Source organism: Miniopterus natalensis, chromosome 13, assembly GCF_054644295.1.
Source record: "Miniopterus natalensis isolate mMinNat1 chromosome 13, mMinNat1.hap1, whole genome shotgun sequence".
Classification (NCBI taxonomy): Eukaryota; Metazoa; Chordata; class Mammalia; order Chiroptera; family Miniopteridae; genus Miniopterus; species Miniopterus natalensis.
Window position 1 is genome coordinate 56049657 of NC_142093.1, and position 14260 is coordinate 56063916.

Below are 14260 nucleotides of genomic sequence, written 5' to 3' on the forward strand. Positions count from 1 at the left end.
AGTGACCGTCCTTGTTTTAGGATGAACTTGATATTACAAAATTGTGCTTTATGGGTTGTCAAAACCTGCTACCAGTAAATGTTTCATTCTTTCACTTCTCACCCTTTTAAAAGAACCCCGCCAGGCTGTGAGAAGGGGCCAGACCCCAAACCCCTGCTCCGCTGCTGTCTCCTGTACACTGTTTTCTGTGTCACCAAAGCCTTGTTTTCTTGTCACCAAAGCCCGATCCCGCAGTGCTCCGAGTGCAGGTAAGAAGGGGCTTTGCAAAGCGTCGTAACTCGGCCGCTGCTCTTCCTGCAGGTTGGCGTTCAGGTTTTCACCAGGAGGCCTCTGGAGGAGCAGCAGAGCAGTTTTAACCCAGACGATGTTCTCACTTGCCTTAAGAAATACCCCAAGGCCCTTGTCAGATACCTGGAACACCTGGTTATGGACAGGAAGCTGCAGGTGAGCACCGCCCAGCTAGGTGCGGGTGTGCAGGTGGTGGCCTCCAGTGTGGCCGAGACGGAATCGCCCTGAAACGTGTTGGCAGGTGGTCCTCTTGTAGCGTTTCTGTCCTCGGCTGCGCAGCCTGTTCTTGCGGATGGCCTGCGGGAACTGGAGGTTGTGAAAGAGGTGGGGGGGAGTGAGTACCATTTTTAACCCCATCTCACGCCCACCCAGCTCATGGTTCCCTCTCCATCCTGTCCTTGTTGTTTTTCTTAAGGACATGAGAGAAGCTGCACCTTTTTGGAGAATATTTAAGTCCTGTGGCCCTTATTTCTCAAAATGAGAAGAAACCCTTTATATTTTCTCCATAGATTTTAAATTCACCTTCTCTGCGTTGAGGTTTCTGAGAGGTTTTCGACCCAGCCAGCGTGTTGTTAATTGTCCTTGAGACTGAGCCAGCCCCCTGGGCGCAGGTCCGCTCCCCCGGCACTGCTGACCGGGCTGCCCCGGGCCCCCCTTGCAAACGCGTGTCCGCTTGGCTGTTCCCACAGAGGGAGGAGTACCACACGCACCTGGCTGTCCTCTACCTGGACCAGGTGCTGCAGCAGAGGCCCGGGGCCAGTGGCCCGGGCGCCGACGTGACGGAGACCCAGGCGAAGCTGCGCCAGCTGCTGCAGAAGTCGGACATGTACCGCGTGCACTTCCTGATGGGTGAGGAGCTCAGTGGTTTTCCACAGATAGCCTCTCCCAGGGCCGCAGGCTTCGGCATGGCTCTCTGGGTTGATTCCATGAGCCTTTGGGGCACAAAGCCAGCCTTCCTGGGGGTGGGGCGGAGCTTCCTGTGCGCGCACACACACACACACACACACACACACACACACCCAGTGAACAGTGGCCCTTTCCCTGCAGCTGGTTCTCATGAGTCGCAGTGGTCCTCTTCTGTAAGGTCCTCACAGAGAGAATTGGTGAAGACTGCGCCACTGCGCCCGGAGATCCAGGGTTGCTTCCCGTGAGGTCCTCACGGAGAGAATTAGTGAGGGCTACGCCCGGAGATCCAGGGCTGGTTCCTGTGAATCTCTGACCCCATGTCTTCCTCCACTGATCAGTACATGACCTTGTTTTATGAGCATTTCTGTTTAAAGGCCCCTTAATATTCAGTTGATTCGTACCAGCAGTGCTCTAAGTCAACCTGGCTAACGCTTGTCCGATGCCCCACTTTCTCTGGGAGGCACCTCAGCCTGCCTGTGCCGAAAAGCATACACAGCACCCCAGCACTGTGCTTGGGGCCGTTTTAAGTGCCAGGTCACCAACAAAAGCACAGAAATGCACAACCTGACACTAAGTGGACCGTGAGAAGCACACTTGTTTGCCCAGTGAGAGCAGAGTGTCGCTGTGCTTGACCTGGGCTGGGAAAGGGGTGTCGGGGGCTCACTGTTTGGCCCCTGCACAAGGCCACAGATGCCTTCAGAAGCAGCACTAGTGTGATGCTGGAGTCACAACTAGAGTGAATAATGAGGGTTCATTCTACCGTCCAGGACAGGCCACAGTGCCGAGTCTGCGTATGACACACAGCAAGCCGAGGACCTGAGTCCTGTTGTACGTCATGACTGTTACGGCAGAGTAGTGAGCTCAGAGCAGGTGCCCAGCCACCCAGCTCCCCAGCTCCCGGGCAGGACTCCCGAGCAGGAGCAGCTCGATGCTCCGCGCGGACGCCAGCCTAGCTCCAGCTGCACTGGGTGCTCCGCGTGGTGCTCACCTGCCACGCGGGTCGCACATGGCTGCCGTCATGCTGGTGGGCCAGCGCGTGCCCTACCGCTTGTTCAGCATTTTCACTATCCCCTGACTCAGGTCATATTTGTGCCATACAGATCTCTGCATAACTATCTCATGCTGGTCGTAGTTTGTTGATGAGTGTTTGCTCAGCCACGTTTTCAGAGCGTGCAGAGGGTCAGACATGCGCAGAGGATAGAGAGACGTGGCTGGATGCCTGTCCTCGCTGTAACCGAGGGGCAGGCGAGGGCTCTGTGCAGGGCCAGGGGTGCAGCAGGCCCTGCCCTGGGTGGATGGGCTGGGAGAGCCGCCCAGAGGAGCTCCCGCTGTAGAAGTGATAAAGGATAAGTCTGGGCGTGTAGGAAATGGGGTGTCCCTATGACACTGGAACTGTACCCTTGTTAGTCAGGTACGGGGTGTCACTCTGGGCACATGGCAGTAGCAGTTCCAGCCAAGTCCACCCACGAGAGGCAAGAAACATGAGTAAGATGACAGATGAGAAAGTCCCGGTCACTGCAGGACCTTTTCTTACCAGGCTTTGCCTCTCCCTGTCTGTGCTGTGGTGCCCGCCTCGTAGTTATTTGCGAGGATGGGCGGGTGCCTGTGCAGCTTCTGTGTCTGGCGCTGTAGGTGCCGCACGTGGACAAGCCAGCTCCCTGCTACAGGACTGGTGGTGTCTGCCATGCACGTCAGGCCTGGATGTGGCCGAACTTCAAATGCAAATGCCTATCATTGGAGTCCACCTGTTCCCTGGAATGGTTGTCCTCAGAGCACCCTCCACAGTGGGAGAGACGTGACGTGACTGTCCTGGTCTGCAGGGGGGTTTCTGGGAAGCAGAGGGACCTCACTGAGGAGATGCACCCATGGAGGGCAGGGCCCGGCCAGAGCTGCTGCTCCTCAGCAGGCATCCTTGACTCGTAACCTGGACATTTAAATCGTGAGACAAACAAAAGGAAATCTTCAGGTTGATGTAGATGTGGATTTAACACCGTGAACCCATGTTCCTTTCCATGGAATATATTTACATTGGAGTAAAGGGGCTCGGCAGACTTTATGGGGTGGGTCGGCCTTATCTGGACTTAGTGACCATGGTGCCTGTCTGCTTCAGTGGAGAGGTGCTCACTGGGAAGATGGGAATCGTGTTGGCTCGCTGGAGACTGTGATACTCCAGGCTTCTCGGGGAGCCTCCGAGACCATGTGTTTCCTTCACCCTCTGAGACCAGGGGCCACGTGTTTCCTTCACCCTCTGAGACCAGGGGCCACGTGTTTCCTTCACCCTCTGAGACCAGGGGCCATGTGTTTCCTTCACCCTCTGAGACCAGGGGCCACGTGTTTCCTTCACCCTCTGAGACCGGGGCCACGTGTTTCCTTCACCCTCTGAGACCAGGGGCCACGTGTTTCCTTCACCCTCTGAGACCAGGGGCCACGTGTTTCCTTCACCCTCTGAGACCAGGGGCCACGCGTTTCCTTCACCCTCTGAGACCAGGGGCCACGCGTTTCCTTCACCCTCTGAGACCAGGGGCCACGTGTTTCCTTCACCCTCTGAGACCAGGGGCCACGTGTTTCCTTCACCCTCTGAGACCAGGGGCCACGTGTTTCCTTCACCCTCTGAGACCAGGGGCCACGTGTTTCCTTCACCCTCTGAGACCAGGGGCCACGTGTTTCCTTCACCCTCTGAGACCAGGGGCCACGTGTTTTGTTCATTCGAAATCTGAATTCTGAGACCTGGCTGTCCTTAGAGGTAGAGCCTGTCCTTGGTGTTGTCCACACCAGATGTGAAGTGCGGACACACAGGAAGCATCTCTGGATGGTCGCGGGGCAGGGTGTAGGGGGCGTAGGTGGCCAGGTTGGCTTCCCCCCTCCCGAGCTGAGAGCCCAGGGAGGGGTCGCCACACCGATCGACACGGGGGGCCAGGCCCTGCCCATTCTAACCAGCGGGTTCTGCCCAGCAGAGCGCGTGCAGGGCGCCGGCCTGCCCATGGAGAGAGCCATCCTGCACGGGAAGCTGGAGCAGCACGGACAGGCGCTGCGCACCCTGGCGCTCGAGCTGAAGGACTGCCGGGCGGCCGAGGACTACTGCCTGTGGCGCTCCGAGGGCCGGGAGCCGGCCTACCGCCAGCGGCTCTTCCACACGCTGCTGGCCCTCTACCTGGACGCCGGCGCCCAGGCCCCCGAGCTGGCCGTGGCCGCCGTGGACCTCCTGAACCGCCACGCCGCCGAGTTCGACGCCGCCCAGGTTCTGCCGCTGCTGCCGGGCGCCTGGTCGGTGCAGCTGCTCTGCCCGTTCCTGGCGGGGGCCGTGCGGGGCAGCGTCCACGCCAGGAGGACCGCCCAGGTGGCGCTCGGCCTGGCCAAGTCGGAGAACTTCATCTACAAGTGCGAAAAGGTGAGAGCCGGGCTGGCTTCCTGACCAGCTGATGTTTCGTTTAATGTAGGTTTGCCCCGTGGAGAACATTCTCGGTCCGTGTTTTCCTCTACGACATCACACGTCAAATACGTGATTCCGCTCAGAGCCGCGCCTGTGCGCAGAGCAGAAGCCGGGGCGGGCCTGACGCTGGTGCGTTTTTTTCTCCCCTTTTCAACGCTGATGGTCAAGAGAGTATGTGCACACTGTGTGTCAGGCAGGCCTCCAGGCTTCGCATCATGGCATCGCTTCATCACCGCCACGTTCGTATGCGGTATTTACTATTATTATCTCCATGTCACAGAAGAGGAAAACTGAGGCACAGAGAAGTCGGAGTAAATGGAAGAGCCCAGGCATGCCTTCCAGGCCCTCCGAGCTCCATGTTCCTGGTCCCTGTGTTACTCAGCTCGGGCTGCTCTGACTCCACCACCTCAGGGGTTAAACAGCAGACATTTGCTTCTCACAGTTACAGAGGCTAGGAGGCTAAGACCAAGTAGCCGGCAGGTTCCGTGCTCGGTGTGGACTCTTCCGGGCCCCCTTCTCCCTGTGTCTTCGCCCAGCAGAGAACAAGCTCTGGTCTCTCTCCCTCTTCTTATAATGGCCCTAACCCCATCATGGGGGCCTACTAATGACCTCATCTGACCGTAAGCACCTGCCAGAGGCCCCTCCTCCAAATACGATTTCGTTAGGATTAGGCCTCCACCGTATGAATTTGGGGGGCACACAAACATCAGTCCGTAACAGCACCCAACTTTTCTCCCTCTGGAAACCCCTCTGTGAGGTCTGTACTCCACACGGCGGGCAGAGCGGTCTTTCCAGAGCAGGAGTCCTCCTGCCCCTCCACTTGGAAGCCTTCATTGACTCCCCAGTGGAGAGATCGACGCCTGGAAGGTTCCATCTCACCTTTTAGGCCCGTCCCTGTCGGTTTCTCACTGCTGGCCAGGACGTGTGGCACCTCCGTGTGTGACATGCTGTCCACACGTATGGCCTTTGTTCCTGCCGTTCTCCCTGCCAGAGGTGTTCTTACCTGTCCCTGTTGTGCCTGGTGAATGCCCGCTGGAAACCCAGCCAAGCATTTTTCCTTGTGGAACCTTCACACCCCCTAAGCAGGTTAACCACCTTTGAGCGCGCACACACACACACACACACACACACGCACACGTAGTTGCCTCCCTTTACTATAGACTCTGGGTTCCTTGAGAGCAGGAAACATCATTCACTAATCTCAGTGTTCCTAGGGCCACGCCTGGCATCCTGAACGTGTTGAGTAAATGTCAAATGACCGATGAGGCTAATGTGTCCAAGGTGAACTCACCAAGTTGTGCTCAGTCCCTCCAATAGGCTGACATGCCTGGGCCACCCGTGAATTTTGCAGAAAGGCTGTTAACTTAGGAAACTTAAGTCCTACTTCCCAGACAGGAGTGATGGAGCACAGCTCAGGTTTGCTAGTACCTTAGAGAGATGAAGTGGGTCCTAGGATCAGTCGGGAATGTGCATAACCAGCCCTGTGGCTTTGACCAGGTGCCCTGTTTGCGCCTTACTCTGCTCGCTTACTGGTGGGAGGCCCAGGGAGGTGGAGGATTGGTGTGGCCTTGTCCAGCCCTAACAGCGCAGGGCATTGAGGGGGCCTCGCTGACACAGCCAAGCTCATGGAGCATCTGAAGGGCCACCTTGGAGGAAATGCCTCAGCCAGACCAGCAGCAATGACGTTTGTAAAATAAGAAAGCATTCCGAGGAGGCTCTTTTTACTTCTCCAGTTTGTTTATTTTCTAAGGCTGTTTATTTTCACTTCTAATATTCTGTTGATATTAAAGCAACGCTCATCAGTAACAGTGATCCACAGGGTAACACAAGTCAGCTCTGAGAAACAGCCTAACAGCATCTGAGAGTCCTGTCTTTCTTTCTTTTCTCAGATAAAGCTGAAAGGAAGCTCAGTTCGGCTCTCAGACAAACAGCTGTGCCAGATGTGCCACAGTCCCTTCTGCGAGCCTGTGTTTGTCAGATACCCAAACGGTGGCCTCGTCCATACCCACTGTGCTGCCAGCAGACACACGAACCCCAGCTCCCCCAGCCCCGGCGCTCGGACTTGAAGGGGCCGCCGGGGACGCCAGGGGGACTGTGAGCCCTTCACGCACCAAGCCTGCCGGATGCAAGGAGCAGAAGGCCATGGCTCCCTGCAAGCCAGGACGGGTGACATCTGGGTGCCCAGGAGACTCAGTCATTGTGAAGCAAGGACTCTTCCCTGCTGACCAGTTGGCATTGAATGTAAATGGAAAACCCAAAAAGAGAGCCATGCAAGAGCTTGCCTGCCCAGACACATGGTCATCCAGAGCAGATGTCCACCTGGACAGAAAAGTGAGCCTTCCCAGTGCACTACACACAAACGCCCCCCCTCCCCCATCTTCAGGGACACACTTGCACTGGAACATTTGCTTCCCGGTGGCATGCAGGTAACCCCTTTCTGGCCAGGGAAGTGGCCAGGGCCGAGTCCTGTGCTGGCACGTGCTCCTTCCACGGCACGGACACTGGGGTCCCATGTGTTTCCTGAAGGACCTCGTGGGCTCTACTTGTGCCCTTGGCATTGGCTGACCTTAGAGACGTGTTTCCTCTCCTTCCTGCTTCCCCTCTGGCTCTCAGCCCCTGAGAGAGTCCACTTTGCTCACCCAGGCACTCCCTTTGCTGCCCAGCAAGTGGCTGTCCCAAACCGATGGAGCTTGAGAGAGAAACTGCCTGCCCGTCTGGGAGGCGCAATGGAGACGGAGCCCGTGGGGGTAAGACCAGGCGAGTGCCCCTCACGGTCGTCATCTGCTGGTCTGAAGCTCCATGTCAACGTCCTCGACTAAACATTTTTATTTGAAGTAATATCATCTTTGTAGAATTTCACTTGTGTAGAAAATCATCTGTCATATATGTTAGGGATGTTTTTTCTTGTTAAAATGTACCTCCTATTGAATACTCTGGAAATTAAAAGGGAAATGTTACGAGCACAAACCACACGTATTTTCAGGAGAAGCCGGCTTTACCCTTGCACTCTCAGCAGGGCAGGCACTAGGTGGCAGCCGCCTCCGCTCGTGGTGAGGTGTCACCTTTCCTGCAGGTAATGCCGCACACCCTTTCGAGGAAGTCTGGCCGGCTGCCTTACCTCCCAGCACTTTAAAATGCCTGCTCTGAGGTCTCCAGAGCACCCAGGAAAATGCCTGTCATTCTTCAGACGTCAGATTCGCTCTGTGGTTGCTGGACGTCATGGAGAGGCTGAAGCTGCTGTTACTGCACTGCCCCCTTTCGCATTTCTCCATTTCGATGATTGATTCTGTTAGGAACTAACAATAAAGACACTGTGCCTGGCATAACCCTTGGAAACAAGCATCAGCTCCCTGTGTGAGCAGAGGGCCCTGGAACCACCCTCCGCTCAGCCTCGGCCTCGTGGAGGGGACCAAGCACTCGCTCGAGTCGTTAAGAATGCTTTCTGTGCTAGGAACGGTCAGCGTTCCTTTCCTTTGTGATCCCCACTGGGCCAAGAACACAGAGGCAGCCGCGCATCTTTCCTGTGTCTCAAGAATAGATGGAGAAGTCCTCCCTGTAATTCAGCCACGGGCCGCGCCAGCCGGTGTGGGTGCAAAGCCCAGCCATGCGTTTCACCTGCGGTGAGTGTTGCAGAATCACCGTTTCTGTGCGTGTTATCATTCAGCCTGTGAGCTTGGATTCACCTTCCGAGAACAGGCGACTAGCCCGTGCAGTATGCACTTTGAAAAGCACTGTTTCTCTCCTCAGAATGGGCAAAACCTTGAAAAAGCCTTGTGCTTGCTCATCCCTAACTTGGGGGCTCTAGTCTCTTTTTCCTCTGAACATTGATCAACACTTTGAAATGTTTGTTTTCGTTTAGAATAATGGGAGTTAAAGGTGAACAGTTTTTCTGTCTCCGGAATCCTCTTAAGACAGCAGAATTCTATGACACTGTGCAGAATTACCTCCCGCGTTCAAAACCTTTCAAAAGGTTTCCTAACCCTCCTCGAAATCCCACAGGCTCCTTTCCCAAATCGTATTTTGAAGAGGAACAGATGGTTCTTTCTGCAAGCCTGCTGTTTTGTGGCTGTGCTGTGGATGAGAGCAGTTAGGACCATGGCTCGGCCTTTCCCGTCGTCAGGTTCGGTGTAGCCGTTCTGGTTAAAACAGCGTGAACTGAACTCAGTTGTCATCACTGTTCTATGGCAAGACTATTTAATTTTATGAACTGTTTATCTGCTGTTCCAATCAGGTATTAACAGGAGGTGCCGTGTAGGCTGTGGCTGAGCTCAGGCCGGAAGGCCCTGCTTGGGGAGTGGCCCTGGGCCGTAGGTAGGGCTGACGTCTGTCACACGGCCGGGGCGGCTCTTGCTTTTTAATCGCTCTCCTATGGAAGCTGTCGTCCTTGCAACTCTGTCCTCTGGCCCTGGTTGGGTCCCAAATACAGAAGATGTACAAATGTAAACTTGTTGATTTTATTAAAATTCTTTTAATTCTTTGTTCTTTCTGTAGTTTTGTGTGTTGTTTTTTAATAAAAATCATCTTGATAAAGTGATGGTTTCCACTCCCCCGTACCCAGCCTACAGAGCTCCAGAGCTCACTCCTCTGCCTGCTGGCTCCTCCCAGCGCTGACAGGTTCCCATGGCCACCCCTTATAGTTTTTGTTATTACTTTTCCATTTATTTCCTGTACATGTCAACATGCTGTTTGACATACGTTGCCTTCAGGTAAATTTTGCCCTGAGGGGTGGAGGTTTCTGGTTACTTCCCCTCTTAGCCAAACACCCTTAAATGAACCTGCTTCCCTTGCATTTCTCATCCTCAGTATAGTCAGAGAAGGTGACCTTTATAAAATCTCCTCTTTTAATGTGAACTTGCCCTCAGCCATGTTCACAGCAGGTCTGTGAGGAGCTCTGGGCCCGACTCCCCAGCACTTTCCTGCTCGTTCTTTCGCTCTGGTCCCGGGCTCGCCCTGGGGAGCAGGGAGCTAACAAGCTGACAGCCCGACTTCTAACTGTTCTGCAGGCCGTGTGGGCTGGTAGATTCCAAGTACACACAGGTGATGGTCAGGCTGTGGCGCACGAGTCACCTGTGTTTCAGGTTGAAGAAACCAAGGCACAGGTTGTTGGGTGATTGTCTTGAGGTCTGAGTCACACCAAGGCAGAGCCCCAGTCCCCACCGTCAGGTTTCCCTGCCTGCTGCTTCACCGGCCATGAACAGAAGCGCAAACCAGAAACCAACCAAGGGTCGCCTGTTCACGCAGAAAATCATGAAGCAGGAAGCTTGCTGCTCTTTTCACATTTCTGTATCATCGGTATTGGGTGGTTCATTTGCATCTTAGAGATGAAAGGGGGCGCTTAGGCTGGCACACCTGTCCGAGTGGCGGAGTGAGTGAACCCATGTCCTGTGTACGTCTTTCTGGAAAGAAAGACACGTCTGGCTCGGTTAAATGAGCCGTGGCTGTGTTAGGAATAATTAGATACCAACTGACACCCCATTTGCTCTTAGATCTGTCAAGCTTACTATTGATATGAAAATGTACAAGAATCTAGACCATATAGACGAGAGGCCCTTTCTCCTCTGAAAAGCTAAATGGCTGGCACCCATCTAAACGCTTGTTAGTACCGTGCTCGGAGATAAGCACTGGAATTAGTGAAGCCTGCTTCCTGCAGCTGCAGCTGGAGAGGCGAGCAAAGAGCTGTGGCTCAGTCTGCAGTCCAGAGTGTAAATTAGTTAAATGAGATGCGTGGCGAGAAAGGATTAAAAAGCAACACGACTCTACGGGCCAGGTGTGACCTGAGAAGTAAATGTTTTCACGAGGTGTCAGGAAACCTGGGTCTCTGGGCTCCAACACACCCAACTGTGGTCCTGGGCAAGGGACAGCCTCTAGACTCTGTGGTGCCATCCATAGACTAGAGGTAGAGCGGGATGGTGTCTGAGGACCCTCTAGGTGTCAACTCTCTGCCTCAAGCAAAGAAAGGGCAAGTAGTGGGGATGGCCAGCCTTTGACACCATACACTGCCCTCACAGGGTCTTGCGGCCCTCGGGGCAGCATCCAGCTGGAACCCTGCTGCAGTGTACTCGGGTGCATCTGAGCTCCCAGAGTCTCAACCTCCAGAGTCATAACCGCCAGAGTCTCAGCCCCTGGAGTCCCAACCCCTGAGTCTCGACTCCTGGAGTCTCAGTCTCGCTGAGCTGTCGGTCACTAGGAAGCTGTCTGCAGCCTACAGCCATCTGCTCCAGAGCTGCGTCTGCAGCTGGGAGAGGAGTTGGTCTCTAGGAGCCCTTTTCTAGAGCTGTTTCCAGATGCCCCTTTCCTCCAGTGTGTTCCAGTCTTGGCTGTAAGAATCCCTTTGCCTTTTCTCACGGCTCCCACACTGTCACCGTTACGGTCATCTTTCTCTAGAGAACATTTTCTGTTCATTTCACTGGAAATACTGTTTTTGCCCTTTCGATTCCATCTGTGTCGGACTGAGCAAGGGAGGCAGATTCCCAGCGTGAGCCCTGACCGCAGAGCACGCTGCACAGAGCTGCTGTGGGACGGCGGCCTCCAGCCCCTGCCCGCCTTGTTGCCACGTGTTCGGGACTGAGCTAGAGCAACGGTGCGCACAGCGGGGCTGGGGTGCTCAGTCCACCCCTCTGCAGTCAGCAGTGACAGTGAGCCCCCCAAACCTGTTTCTAATTTGCTGTTCAGTACATTGCTGACTTACAGACAACTGTGACTTCAGCTCATAAATAAATAAAACCTAGATACTAAGCTTCTGCTTTCTTGAGAATTAAAGAGCATTTCCTCGGTGTGGTTTGCACAGCTAAAGGCATTTGATTTCTTTTATTTCAGTTAATTTACAAGAATGTATTCAGTTTATAGGAGTAAACATGGTCAGGAATTCAGTTTTCTGTCTAAAAAAAAGATTATGATATTACTAATATGGCTATATTTAAATACATTTTCTGTGAATGTTAGTCTGCTTGTTACTTTTATGGTCTTGTAAAGTTGTGTTAAAATTTACATAACAAACGTACCATTTTTCTCATTTTTCTGTGCCCAGTTCAGTGGCATTAAGTACATTCACAGGGGTGTGTAACCATCACCACCATCTATTCCCTGGACTTTCTCATGTTCCCAAACTAAAGCTCCAACCCCGTTCAACATTCCCTCCTCCTCCTGCCCCTAGCAACTTCCGTTCTACATTCTGTCCCAGAATTTGATGATTCTAGGGACCTCAGATGAGTGGAATCATACAGTGTCTGTCCTTCTGTGACTGGCTTATTTCACTGAGCAGAATGTCCTCAAAATTCACCCATGTTGTAGCAGGTGTCAGCATTTCCTTCCTTTTAAAGACTGAATAATACTCCACTCCATGGTTTTTAAAATAGTGTATTTTAGTTACCCAAAGTTTGTACACATAGACTATTTGCTTTTGTGTTTTATGTAAAATTACATTGCTATTTTATCAACGTGTAAAATGCAACCCTACATCAGCCATCTGGAAGTCATCCATTTATTGTACTAATCCCTTCCCTTCGGTTAAAACAGAGCAACAAGCAAAGCTCACGTTGGTCCAATGCAGGCCCTTAAAGTGGGTTCAGAACCAGCACCAGGTCTTTGTGGACCAGGAAGGGCACAGAGACCTCCCCATCCTGACGGGACAGCCGTGCACCTGCAGGATCTGCGGGAAGCTGATTGAGAACCAAGGGCCGGACCAACTCCTAACGGAGCAGTGCCCAGAGCGAGCGACTCAGCAGCCGGGCATGCTGCCCGCAGGCCCCCACACAAGATGTGCATGTTTTCTGTCGTTCTTACTCCCTGCCCCCGCAAACCTCTGTGACAGCCTTCAGGCAGCGAAGGAGCAATGCCCAGCCCCTGACCCTGGGCAGGGCCTGCCTGGAGGGGGCTCCAATTATGGCTCCAGTTCCAACCTTGAGTAAGTCATGAAAGACATTCAGGTGTGCAGACAATCTGATGAAGCCAGACGCCAGGCGGGAAGGGACATTCCCTTCCCTTTTCTGGGAGAGCAAGAAAGCGACTGGGCAGGCGGAGTCCGGACCTCGTGTGTGCGTGTGTGGGTGGGGCGTGGTGAGGGCTGGTGCCACCACTTCTTCCAAACACGTGAGTTGGAAAGGGCACTGCAGAGAGTTAGGACCAGCCTGCTTCCTCGGCCGGCTCCGTCCGCTGCTGTGCGCAGTCGGGTTCCCGCACTGCATTGCGGGCCTGCGTCCTGGGCAATCCCGGCAAAGGCTGTCCCACTGCAGGTGGGAGGCCGGCTGTCCTGGCACACTGAACGCACGAGCACCCGCACCCGCACCCCATCTTCACTGCTGCTCTGGGAACTGATCCACCCCGCTGAACACTGGAGATGTGCGGGGCTGTGCCCATTTCCTGGTGCTCACTTTGCACCCGCTGGTGTAATTTTCAGAAAGCTTTTGTTGACACAAATACCAGAAAAGGAGCTGTTCCCTAACAGCCGACGGAGGCCAGCCATTCCCCACCTGCCCTGGCCGGGAAGACAAAGGCTCTCTCCCATGGGAGCTGTCTGGCTGTCGTCCGTGGGAGTGGCCACATCCCCTCCTGGTCACAGCCGCAGTGCCTTACTCCAAGTTCACTATCATGTTCCTGCAACTGCGGAAACGGGACTGACCTTGCCGCAGAGGGCGGTAGCTGAGGGGCTCGACGCATGTTACCAAGAGCTGTATCTAACGCTAAGGGGGCAGTTTTCCTTTTCCATCCATGTATTCATTTACTCATATAGTCAATCCATTCATTCATTCACTCATTCATTCATTCCACAAGTGCATGTTGGGAGGCTGCTGTGTGCCAAGTATGCGAAATTCCAAGGACAAACTGGTGAAGAAGATGCTTTTGGCCCTGGCTCTGCTGGAGCTCACCATGGAGAAAGTCACAATTCATTGGGCACATGCCAAGAGGAGGCACTGACGGTAGACCAGAAGCCCAGAGGAGGACCCGCAAGGAAAGTGCTCCAGAAGAGGAGATGGTGGGGCGACCCCTGGAGGTGAGCGGAATTGTGGCCCCTTTGAAATGCAGAGAAAGGTCCCGCTTGACTGCAGGCCAGACCGTAAGCAGGGTGCCAGGCGAGGCTGGAGGCTGAGGCTTCTTCCTGGGCCTCTGCAGAGGTGACACAGAGTTTGCACTATAGAACCACCGGTCCCACCACCCGGGCAACCTCTGCCAGCATTTCTGTCCAGTAGTTTGCCCATTTATCTTAGTGTTACATAGTTTTGAATGACATAGGAAAGGACTCCCCCCACACCCCCAACTACCACCACCAAAAAGGCAGAATATAAAACATTTTAGCCAGGAAAATCCTTTGTTTTAAAATATAGCATATTCACAGAAAATTTGAGGTATGGTAAGGCCGACAGATCAGGAGACAATTGCCAATGAAAAGGTAATTTTTATACTCACAGCTCCCAGAGATCCTTACCAAGGACTCGACACACCGCTCCACAGGGGCCACATGAGGGGGCAGGGTCATTTGGGCAGAGGGAGGAGGGGAACTGAGGGCAATAGCCGCTATTGTGGTTTGCAGGGAAGAAGGGGGTGAGGCAGGTAAGCAGGCTCAGGACGGTTCCAGCAGGCTCCAGGGCGTAGGTTCCATCCCTGGTCGTCTAATAAAACAGGCGCTGGGTGCTGAGGGCA

The 14260-nt window shown here is 54.1% G+C and overlaps 1 protein-coding gene across 1 annotated transcript in view; it reads left to right on the forward strand.

Moving 5' to 3' along the window:
• The window catches only part of TGFBRAP1 (transforming growth factor beta receptor associated protein 1), a 28230-nt gene extending 19125 nt beyond the window's left edge, over nucleotides 1–9105 (forward strand). The window contains exons 8-11 of the mRNA XM_016199476.2: nucleotides 301–444; nucleotides 978–1137; nucleotides 4149–4582; nucleotides 6514–9105. Of these exons, the coding sequence (XP_016054962.2) occupies nucleotides 301–444; nucleotides 978–1137; nucleotides 4149–4582; nucleotides 6514–6690 (915 nt within the window). The 3' untranslated portion in view covers nucleotides 6691–9105. The remainder of the gene's footprint in view (nucleotides 1–300; nucleotides 445–977; nucleotides 1138–4148; nucleotides 4583–6513) is intronic.
• Nucleotides 9106–14260: the final 5155 nt, after the last annotated feature.